Source organism: Staurois parvus, unplaced genomic scaffold, assembly GCF_062004578.1.
Source record: "Staurois parvus isolate SC_StPar_1 unplaced genomic scaffold, SC_StPar_1.0 ptg000701l, whole genome shotgun sequence".
Taxonomy (NCBI): Eukaryota; Metazoa; Chordata; class Amphibia; order Anura; family Ranidae; genus Staurois; species Staurois parvus.
Window position 1 is genome coordinate 517,009 of NW_028318497.1, and position 12,428 is coordinate 529,436.

The 12,428-nt window shown below is 43.1% G+C and overlaps 1 protein-coding gene across 3 annotated transcripts in view; it reads left to right on the plus strand.

Annotated features, from left to right (window-relative positions):
- The window catches only part of MACROH2A1 (macroH2A.1 histone), a 146,756-nt gene that overhangs the window by 73,721 nt on the left and 60,607 nt on the right, over positions 1-12,428 (plus strand). For all 3 annotated transcript variants that reach the window (XM_089653135.1, XM_089653133.1, XM_089653134.1), the window contains exon 7: positions 11,200-11,289. In XM_089653135.1, coding sequence (XP_089509261.1) covers positions 11,200-11,289 — 90 coding nt within the window. The remainder of the gene's footprint in view (positions 1-11,199; positions 11,290-12,428) is intronic.

Here is a 12,428-nt window from a genome sequence, read left to right on the forward strand (position 1 = left end):
GGGGCTTTGAAGGAGAGATAAAAAGAAGAAATTAAGCAACCAAATAAGGAAACCAAGTGGACAATTTATTAGGCAAAGAGGGGACCCTATCATATAGTTGTAACACCTATTATCTTATGAAACTATAGAGGAGAATAAGCCCCACAGAAGATATGAAGAATAAAAGTACTAAAGGAAGTGGGCTTAAAGGGACCCAAACGGGAACAATTAAAAAATATGTCTCAGGGAAATGTGACCCCAGAAAGGCTACAAGGTATAAACGGAAAAGGGGAAGGTGATATTAGTCTGGAAAACAGCCCTAGATTATCATTGGGCTTGAATGTTCGTAATCAGCAAATAATCGGAATGGTGGAGTCGAGAGAAATGGAAAGTGATCTACAAGCACCAAACAAAAAAAGATGACAGAAATGTTTGGGGCCTTAGAAAAAATAATAAAGAATGAAATGGCAACTATCCGAAATGACCTGGGGCAGGTGCTGATAAGAGTGGAGGAAACGGAGGAGAAAATTAAACATCAGGCCCAAAACATTTCTCAATTAGAAAAAAAAATAAAGAATATGGAGAAAACCCAGGAAAAATTGTTGTATAAATTGGGAGTACAAGAAATCAGGGACAGGAGGAATAATCTAAGGCTGAGAGGTGTCCCAGAGACTGTAGAAGGGGAAATATTGCAAAAAGAAATTTGTAGAATGGACAGATCTGAATTAGAAGTGATTAAAATGGATGGTGTCTTGAGAATAGGAAAACGATATCAAAGTGTTGGGAAGGAAAAACCGAGAGATGTAATCGTCCAACTCCACAGATATGGGGATAGAGAAGAGATTTGGAGGAAGATTAAAGGGAACACAACGATTAAATATGGTGAAATGGACATTCAGATTTTTGCAGACCTTACACCAGAGACCTTGTGGAGAAAAATAACTCTGAAACCTCTGATAGAGCAGATGAGAAAAAAGAATGTGTCTTATAGATGGGGAACTCCAGTATGCCTGATTGGTTGGAAAAATGGAGTAACAGCTCACTTGAGATTTCCAGAGGATATTATTATTATTCAGTATTTATAAAGCGCCAATAGTTCGCTCAGCGCTGTACATTACCAAAGGGGGACAGAACATGTGACAGAACAATACCAATACAATGCAAAACATGAGGGGATTGAGGGCCCTGCTCTTTCGAGCTTACAATCTAGGATATGAGGGATTTTTGTGAAAGACTTGAGTTGCAAAGAATGGAGATTGCCGGATGGGAAGAAGAAAATAGAGAACAAGGAGAGACAAGACAAGAGGACTGGCAGTTGGGTAGGGAGAGAAGGTAGAGGGGGAGAGCGGATGAGGGGAGAGAAAGGGAAGGAAGGGAAAGTTTTTTTTGTTTTTTTTTTTCTCTCTCCCTCCTCTTGTTTCTTTCCGCTCCCCTCCAACTCCTCTCCGCTCTTGTGAGATTTTAATATCTCCTTCGGAAGTATATATTAGGAGGTTTGAGGAATAGTAGTGATATAGAAAAAATAGATTCACTGCCTAAATAGGGATCTTTTTGAGATCTTCCTCTGGGGGATATTGTGGAACTTTAATGAGTTGATTTAATGGATGGGGAGGTGGGTGGGAGGAGGAGCTGCCCATGGACGGAGTTCAACACCGAATACTAATCAATAGTGGTGTTTAGGTCCACAAATGATTAATAGGCATATTAGAAGCCTAAAAGTAGGAGGGAGTGGGAGGGAGGGGAGGGGTGGGGAGTGGGATGGGAAGGGTGTAATGGGGGAGGGTGGGTAGGAGGGAACAAGGGAAGGGTATTAAAGTCAACACTCTGCATAAGAAAGGGAAGTATAAGGGATTTGGTGGAAAAGAGGAAAGTGAGGAGAAAAAAAGAGATATAAGAAGTATGGAAGACTTACGGTTTATAACATATAATGTAAATGGGTTGAATTGTCCTGGGAAGAGATTTAAGCCATTCAAGGAGTTGAAACATAGAGAAGCATCGGTGGTCTTTTTGCAGGAGACACATCTTGAGATTAAGTCAAATATTAAGTTGAACTCTAGAAATTACCCAATATGGTATTATGCAGATTCCCCCATTAAGAGAGCTAAGGGAGTAGCAATAGGGTTTGCAAAAAACATAAGGCTGGAGTTGGAGGAAAGAGAAATAGATCCTGAGGGGAGATTTGTATTTTTGAGAGGTAGATTGCAAGAAATGGAATGTACAAACTGATGGCTTTTAAAAAGGGTCGTTTGATAGTGGCAGGGGACCTGAATTTCTGCATGGATCCACAAATAGACACAACCTCTTCTGCGCAGCAAGAGGGAGGTAGGTCTCTGAGAACTTTAAAGAAGGTGATGTATGACTGCCAACCGGTGGATATCTGGAGAGTAATACATGGGAGAGAGAGAGACTATACCTTCTTCTCTAATGCACTCGAGATTGGACTATATATTGGTTGATCATCAACTTATAGAGATGGTGGCTAAAGTAGAAATAGAGGCAGACCATGCCCCTGTTACATTGAAATTAGGGTGGGGGAGGCGGTCGACAGGTGGTATAGGATGGAAGTTGAACGAGGCTCTTCTCCTGGATCAGGAGATTGATCAGAAAATTAAAGAAGAGATTGAAAGATTTTTTCAGGGGAATGAGACGGGGGAAGTGTCGGTGGCTACAGTATGGGAGTCCCATAAGGCCTACATAAGAGGTATATTAATCACGTCCGGGGCAAAAAAGAAAAGGGAAAGAAGAGAGAAACTTAATGGATTGTTAAAAGAAATATTTGACCTGGAGCAGATACATAAAAGTAGAATAACAAAAGAGATAGGACAGAAGGTAATAAAAAAGAAAGAAGAACTAGAGATACTGATGGAAGATGAGAGAAGAGTTTTTAATAAAGTGGCAAGTGAGAGGTATAAATGGGGAGATAGACCAGGAAAATATTTAATGAGAGCCTTGAGGAAAAAGAAAAACGGGAATTATATAGAAAAAATAAGAAACCCCAAGGGAGAAATGGTTTATTCTACTAAAGAGATCGCCAAGGTTTTCAAGGAATACTATAACAAGCTGTATAATATAACTTCCCAGGATTCAGTAAATAAAAGTGCAAATTCGAGTAGAGAAAAAAGAAGGGTATATCTAAAAAAACGCAGGACTATCGAAGTTATGTGAAGATCAACTGAATTCCCTTGATTTAGAAATTACGCAGGAGGAAATAAAACTAGCACTAAAGAGTACCATGACCGGGAAAAGTCCAGGCCCACATGGATATACTGTGAGGTAATATAAAAAATATAGTGATTTAATACCTAAATTAAAGAAATATATGTACACCCTGGGTGGGGAGATGGAGATGAGGCGGGAATCTTTGCAGGCCCATATGGTGCTTTTTCAAAAGGAAGGGAAGGATGCTTCTCAGTGCTCTAGCTATAGACCAATCTCACTTTTGAACATAGACACTAAGTGATATGCAAAGGTCTTAGCAAATAGACTGAAAGAATTATTGCCAGAATGGATACAGGGGGATCAGGTGGGATTTGTCCCGGTGAGAGAGGGTAGAGACAATGGGTTGAGAACTTTGTTACTTATCCAGAAAGTTAGGAAGGGCAAAACTCCGGCGGGGGTGCTTTCAATCGATGCTGAAAAGGAGAGAGGTGGGAACCTATTGGGATGTCGAATGGAACAAGACAGGGATGCCCACTGTCCCCATTGTTGTATGTATTGTCATTGGAACCTTTATTGGCAACTATTAGAAAAAATATGGACATAAAAGGAATACAGATAGGAGGAATTGAACATAAAGTGGCAGCCTTTGCAGATGACCTGTTGTTCTATGTGGGAAACCCTAGGATAACACTCCCAAATTTAATGAAGAGCTTAAAGGATTATGGGGAGCTATCAAATTTGAAAATCAACCTGACAAAAACTGAGATCTTAAATGTAAACCTTCCAAATAGTGAAAAAGAAAAGATACAAAAAGAATTCCCTTTTATATGGAAAGATAGAGAGATAAAATATCTAGGAGTTAAACTCACTGCTTCATATACGAACTTGTATAAATCAAATTATATCTCACTTTTAAATGAGTTTAAGAAGGAATTAAAGAAATTGGGAGGAGGTAACCCGTTCTGGATAGGTCGCATAAATCTGATAAAAATGGTAATAGTACCTAAAATCCTGTATAAAATTCCAGATGATCCCAATTAAACTCCCGGAGGTTTTTTTCAAGGTAATTAAAAAGATGTTAACAAGATATATATGGAAAAATAAAAAACCTAGAATATCTTATGATTTGTTGAGTAGAAATAAAGAGGAGGATTGGGAGTGCCAGATATGAAGAGGTAGAATATAGAGCAGTAGTTCTAGCAAGAATTTATGACTGGACACACAATCCAGAGGGGAAAAGATGGGTTAAGCTTGAAAATGAATTAAGCGGAGTTAACTGTAGTAAAATCATATGGGTACCAGCACAATATAGAGGATTAAAAGATACCACGAGTGTTTATACATTAAATGTTTTAAAGGTTTGGGATAAACTGCACAAGCTTATGAAATGGGATTTTAATTCACAATTAATGTCACTAAGGAACACAGAGTTTTTCCCTCCAGGCAGGGAGGAGAGCACAGGAAAATGGTTTAAAAAGGAGGATATTCAATTGAGGGATGTTATGGAAGGGCAGGAAGTGAGAACACTTAAGGATTTGAAAGAGGACAAGAGGGAACTTTTCATTAAGATAGATGAGTGGAGATACCACCAATTGAAACACTTTGTTGGGAATCTTCCGAAACCTTTGAGATCGAGAGAGGATTGGAATTTGTTTCAGAGGTTCTTGGAATCACGTGGAGACGGGAAACGGGGCACGGAAAAAGTTTTTAAAATTCTCACTGAGTTAGACACACACGCAAAGCCGATGTATATTGTAAAATGGGAAAGGGATTTGGAAATAGAGATAGATGAAGATAAACAAAGGAAAATATATAGACTAACACACGAGAATATTAGCATGAGAGAGGTGGAGGTAAATTATAAGTGTTTAACAAGATGGCACATCGCACCGAATGTTGAATATAAGATGAATGGGGAGAATGCACTGGAGTGTTGGCGGGGGTGTCGAGGGATAGGTACGCTATATCACATATGGTGGGAGTGCCCAAAGATTCAGGGTTTTTGGGAGACAATGGTTTGATTGGGATAATATCTGGGATAAAGATAGGATTGGATCCAGAGGTGTGTTTATTACACGGTACAGAACTATCAGTGAACAAATACAAGGATTCGGGTATATGGTATTATCGGAATGCGGCAAATGGTCTGATACCTAAGTTTTGGCATAGGTCAGAGGTGCCGAGAGAAGAGGACTGGGTGGAAAGAATGAATAAGATATGTGGGATGGAGAAGCTGTATTATATGCAGGAAGACAGGATGGGGTTATATTGTAGGAGATGGGGAAAATGGGAAGATTTTGTGTCCAAGGTGAAATATATGAAGCTGTAGAGTGGGATATGTGAAAATACTTAAGAAAAGATATAATGGAAAAATGCAGAGTGGGTAGTTTTTTAAGGGGGGGCAGGGGTAGGTTCGTAGGGTGGGGGGTATTAGATAGGCGGTGGGGGGGGTAATGGGAATAAAGATAGAAAGGGATATAAATGATGGTTTTGTATGCTATATGAGAGTAATGATGGGACGTATTTTATATGAAAAACTAATAAATATTTAAATTAAAAAAAATAAATAAAAGGTGAAACTAATTTATGAGATAGACCCATTACATGCAAAGCAAGATAGTTCAAGCCGTGATTTTTCATAATTGTGATGATTATGGCTTATAGCTCATGAAAACCCCAAATCCACAATCTCAGAAAATTAGAATATTGTGAAAAGGTGCAATATTCTAGGCTCAAAGTGTCCCACTCTAATCAGCTAATTAAGCCATAACACCTGCAAAGGGTTCCTGAACCTTTAAATGGTCTCTCAGTCTGGTTCAGTGTCTGGTTCAGTAGGAATCACAATCATGGGAAAGACCGCTGACCTGACAGTTGTGCAGAAAACCATCATTGACACCCTCCATAAGGAGGGAAAGCCTCAAAAGTTAATTGCAAAAGAAGTTGGATGTGCACAAGCAGCAGGGATGACCGCAGCCTGGAGAGGATTGTCAGGAAAAGGCCATTCAAAAGCGTTGGGGACTTTCACAAGGAGTGGACTGAGGCTGGAGTCAGTGCATCAAGAGCCACCACACACAGACGGATCCTGGAAATGGGCTTCAAATGTCGTATTCCTCTTGTCAAGCCACTCCTGAACAACAAACAACGTCAGAAGCGTCTTACCTGGGCTAAAGAAAAACAGACCTGGTCTGTTGCTCAGTGGTCCAATGTCTTCTTTTCTGATGAGAGCAACTTTTGCATCTCATTTGGAAACCAAGGACCCAGAGTATGGAGGAAGAATGGAGAGGCACACACTGCAAGATGCTTGAAGTCCAGTGTGAAGTTTCCACAGTCTGTGTTGATTTGGGGAGCCATGACATCTGCTGGTGTTGGTCCACTGTGCTTCATTAAGTCCAGGGTCAATGCTGCCGTCTACCAGGAGATTTTGAAGCACTTCATGCTTCCTTCTGCAGGCGAGCTTTATGGGGATGCTGACTTCATTTTGCAGCAGGACTTGGCACCTGCCCACACTGCCAAAAGCACCAAAACCTGGTTCCATTACCGTGGGATTACTGTGCTTGATTAGCCAGCAAACTCGCCTGATCTTAACCCCATAGAGAATCTATGGGGCATTACCAAGAGAAAGATGAGAGCAATGAGACCAAACAGTGCAGAAGAGCTGAAGGCCGCGATTGAAGCATCCTGGTCTTCCATAACACCTTAGCAATGCCACAGGCTGATAGCTTCCATGCTATGCCTCATTGAGGCAGTCATTTGATGAAAAAGGGGCCCAAACCAAGTACTGAGTACACATGCATGCTTATACTTTTCAGAGGTCCGATATTGTTCTATGGATCCAGCCCACTGACTCTACCTCCCCTGCTGCACTCTCCTACGGCGGTTTCACCTGGACCCACTCACCCAGGCCCAACGGTCGTAAAGGTGGTGGGGTTGGCCTGCTCCTGTCACCGCTGAGCACCTTCCGAGTCCTCCCAAACCCCCCCTCCCTATCCTTCTCCTCCTTCGAGGCCCACTGCGTCCGACTATTCTCCCCAACCCCCCTGAAGATTGCTGTGATATACCGGCCTCCTGGATCCATACCCCGCTTCCTGGAAGACTTCTCCTCCTGGCTACCCTTCTTCCTCTCCTCTGAGCTACCCACTATCATCCTTGGGGATTTCAACATCCCTGTCAACCTCGACAACCCGGACACAGCCCGTCTCCTCCACTTAACCTCCTCCTTTGCACTTGCACAGTGCATACAATCCACCACCCACTCCGACGGTAATATCCTTGATCTTGTCTTCTCCAACCGCTGCGCTCCCCACAACCTCACTAACACCCCCTTCCCTCTCTCTGACCACAACCTGATTACCTTCTCTATCTCCTCATCCTCCCAACGCCTACCCCTCCAAATGTCACACTACTACCAGCCGTAACCTCCGCAACCTTAACCCTGCCTCCCTCCACTCCGCAGTTGATCAACTCCATGACCGCATCCTCCCCCTGTCCTACCCCGACTTGGCTATGACCGCCTACAACAATGCGCTGTCAACAGCCCTTGACTCACTAGCGCCTTTAACCACACGCAACATCAGACCCCGACCGCTCCAGCCCTGGCAGACTGATCACACCAAAACCCTCAAACGACACAGTCGTGCCCTGGAGCGACTATGGCGCAAAACCAAATCCCAACAAGCCTTCACCTGATACAAATCTGCCTTCCACACCTACACCTCCTCCCTCCATACTGCCAAACAAGCCTACTTCCTGACCCTCATCAAGGCCCTCTCCTCCAATCCTCGCCGACTCTTCTCCACCTTCAACTCTCTACTCTCGCCACCCCCACCTCCACCCAGCACCTCACTCACTGCCCTTGAGATTGCCAATCACTTCAAAAACAAGATTGACACAATTCGCAAGGACATTGCCGCAACTCACACGCCTTCTCAACCCGTCCCCTCTCACACAGCTACCCCCTCATCCCCCCTCCCCCTCGACATAACCCACAGGGACTTCGTCGCTGCTCAAACTCCCTCCAACCCCCTTCCCCCTCACTCAGCTACCCCCTCTACACCCCTCTCCCACGGCCCCACCACTGCTCTGACCTCCTCTCCCACCCCACCCTACATTCCTCATACTGAAGCTCCCCCAACACTCCGCAACTTTGACTTTACTACCATCGAAGAAGTCTCGAAGATCCTCTCTGATGCCCGCCTCACCACCTGCCCCCTTGACCCTATCCCCTCACAACTCCTACAACCTCCCTCCCCCTCCATCCTACGCTCCCTCACCCACATCTTCAATCTCTCACTCTCCTCCGGCACTTTCCCTTCCCCTCTGAAACATGCACACATCACCCCCATACTTAAAAAGCCCTCCCTGGACCCCAATGACCCGAACAACCTCAGACCCATCTCCCTGCTGCCATTTACATCTAAACTCCTCGAGCGCCTAGTCTACGCCCGCCTATGCTCTCACCTCAACGACAACAACCTCCTCGATCCCCTACAGTCCGGCTTCCGTCCCCTACACTCCTTACACTCCCCTACACTCACTCCGAAACTGCCTTACTCAAACTCTCCAACGACCTGCTAACCGCCAAAGCTAATGGCCACTATTCAGTGCTCCTACTCCTTGACCTCTCTGCGGCCTTTGACACAGTCGACCACCCCCTCCTCCTCAAAAAACTACACTCCCTCGGCCTCAGAGATTCTGCTCTCTCCTGGCTCTCATCCTACCTGTCACAACGCTCTTTCAGCGTTACCTATAATGCCACCACCTCCCTCTCACTCCCCCTCTCTGTTGGGGTCCCTCAAGGCTCTGTCCTCGGGCCCCTTCTCTTCTCCATCTACACCTCCTCCCTTGGCCAACTCATACACTCTCACGGCTTCAACTACCACCTCTATGCCGACGACACACAAATCTATCTCTCAACCCCCCACCTCACCCCCTCGGTCTCCGCCCGAATCACACACCTGTTGAGCGACATATCAGACTGGATGTCGCTCCACTTCCTTAAACTGAACCTCTCCAAAACCGAGTTTCTTGTCTTCCCTCCAGCCCGGACACCACCCCCCATTGACTTCTCCATCATGTCCAACAACGCCACCATCAAACCCGCCCCGCAGGCCAGAGTACTTGGTGTCATTTTGGACTCCAACCTATCCTTCCAGCCCCAAGTCCACTCTTTAACAAACTCGTGCAGACTCCACCTCTGCAACATCGCCAAAATCCGCACGTTCCTAACTCCAAAAACCACTAAACAGCTCATCCACTCCCTCATCATATCACGACTCGACTACTGCAACTCCCTCCTCACTGGCCTGCCTCGCCGCTGGCTATCCCCGCTTCAGTCCATCCTGAATACGGCTGCCAGACTCATTCACCTTTCCAACCGCTCCGTTTCCGCCACCCCCCTCTGCCAATCCCTCCACTGGCTTCCGATTGCGCAACGGATCAAATTCAAAATGCTAACGCTGACGTACAAAGCTGTCCACCATACTGCCCCGAACTACATCACTAACCTAATATCCAAGTACCGCCCAGCACGCACACTCCGCTCCTCACAAGACCTCCTTCTCTCTAGTTCCCTGGTCTCCTCCTCCCATGCCCGCCTCCAGGACTTCTCCAGGGTGTCACCCATCCTCTGGAACTCCCTGCCCCAACCCATCAGATTATCACCTACTCTCCTCTCCTTTAGGCGCACCCTGAAAACCTATCTCTTCAGGGAAGCCTACCCCACCCCCTGCTAACTTGCCGACCTCCTCCACTCTTCCTACCACTCCATCCCCCACAGCTATCTCCTCCTGTGCCACCATCCCCTCCCTCCTAGATTGTAAGCTTGAAAGAGCAGGGCCCTCGATCCCCTCATGTTTTGCATTGTATTGGTATTGTTCTGTCACATGTTCTGTCCCCCTTTGTAATGTACAGCGCTGAGCGAACTATTGGCGCTTTATAAATACTGTATAATAATAATAATGTACTATCCTTGTTTTATTGATTGCATGTTATATTCTAATTTTCTGAGATTGTGGATTTGGGGTTTTCATGTGCTGTAAGCCATAATCATAACAATTATGACAAATCACGGCTTGGACTATCTTGCTTTGCATGTAATGAGCCTATTTTATATATTAATTTCACCTTTTAAGTTGCATTACTGAAATAAACTTTTGCATGATATTCTAATTTTTCGAGTTTAATCTCTATAAATGAGGATCAATGGCTAAAGTGCATTCATTCACTGTAAAAGTCTACGTGCTGCAATAAACTTCATTGTTTTGTTTGCATAGGGAAACATTGACACAAAAAAAGCTCTGTAATGTCAATGCTGTAGTCCATGATTTGGAATGGGAAAGCAACAAATAGCTTGCTAAATGCTTGTCAATTTAAATTAATGGTGTGTTTATGGATTGAAATTCAAAGTCAAATCACATTATTACTCTTTAGAAATACCTATACAGAAAATATATTATAGCATCTGTGCTGTGTTTTATTGGTAATTTAGTCCTCATAGACTTGTACTTTCTGCAGTCTGATAACTGATTGTATAACCACTTAAAAGAGATCTCAATTTAGTGTGTTTAAGTGGTACTATCTGGCATGAGTTTTTTTTAAAGTTAGCTTGTGTCTTCCGCATTTTATGAAAGTACACCAAAAGTCCCGTGTGATATATCTTTGGTGCCCTTTCAGAAAATGCACTGAAAACGAGGCACATAATAGCAAGTCTGTGGGAAACTGTGGGTAACCTGCACAAAAACCACGGGTATACCCACGTGACGGCCAAACTGTAGCACAGTTAGTTATTTGTTGTTGTTCTAGCTGATACAATTCACATATATTTGAATTATCAGTTGCTTGGCAACCTTCTTACTGGAGGTTTGGATTCAATTAAAAAAAAAAAAAAATATATATATATATATATACACACATATACATATATAAGAGAAATATATAAAGCTTACTTTGATTTTCTTTTGAAGTTTCAAGTATGAATAAAGAAAGTTGATCAGAAGTGGATGTATGAATAAATAATACAATATTTGAAATATTAAATAGGACCTATCTGTTGTTTCTGTATAGGTAGTGCCTTAGAGAAGAAAGGAGGCAAAGAGTTTTTAGAAGCAGTAATTGAACTGAAAAAAAAGAATGGACCTTTAGATGTTGCTGGTGGTAAGTATATGTGTAAGTGTGTGTGTGTGTAAAGTCTACATTTGGGGAGTAGAGAATCATTAAAAATGAAATATTACTGTATCAACCCAGGGGAATTTTCTTCTAAGGTAAACCTGTCATCATTGAAATGAGAGGGCTGTCCACTAGAAAATGATAATTCACTAGCTTTTATGGTGACTCATTGGTTTTGAGTCACTGTATCAAACACATTAGAGTAAGGTCTGAATTTTTAATTCACCTACTGACCTGGAACACCAGGTCAGTGATTCAAAATTCATATATAGGGTTCCTGGATTTAAAGTGTACCTAGGTTTTAGTCTAAGGATCATTTGTTTTTTGTCCCGTGGAGAAGATTTACTTCTACTTTGTGTCTTGGAGATACAATAGGAAGTGAGAGGAGATCTCTCGAAAAGTTGAGGAAATCCTCTTAGTTGTCATCAAAACAGGTTACCCTTTGAAAGATTTCCACTCTCTTCCTGTTCTGGTGACAGCGGTATGTATGTTCCATTCTCAACACTTTCTGTCCCATTGACAGTAGACACAAGGGCAAATAAAGAGGGAGAATCTCCCCAGCAGCAGAAACCTGACATCTGTTTGAATAATTCTAAACTCTATCCAAAACTGAAAGAAAGAGCTTTGTCTTTAGATATACTTTAAATCTTGCATCAGAGCCTTGTAGGAAAGGTGCAGAGCAGGTAAAATTATCTGGGAATGACAAATTTGAAAAGTGCTTGTACTCAAAAATGTGTCTTCCTTTTTTTTACAGTCAGGTCCATAAATATTGGGACATCGACACAATTCTAACATTTTTGGCTTTATACACCACCACAATGCATTTGAAATGAAACAAACAAGATGTGCTTTAACTGCAGACTGTCAGCTTTATTTTGAGGGTATTTACATCCAAATCAGGTGAACGGTGTAGGAATTACAACAGTTTGCATATGTGCCTCCCACTTGTTAAGGGACCAAAAGTAATAGGACAATTGACTTCTCAGCTGTTCCATGGCCAGGTGTGTGTTATTCCCTCATTATCCCAATTACAATGAGCAGATAAAAGGTCCAGAGTTTATTTCAAGTGTGCTATTTGCACTTGGAATCTGTTGCTGTCAACTCTCAGGATGAGATCCAAAGAGCTG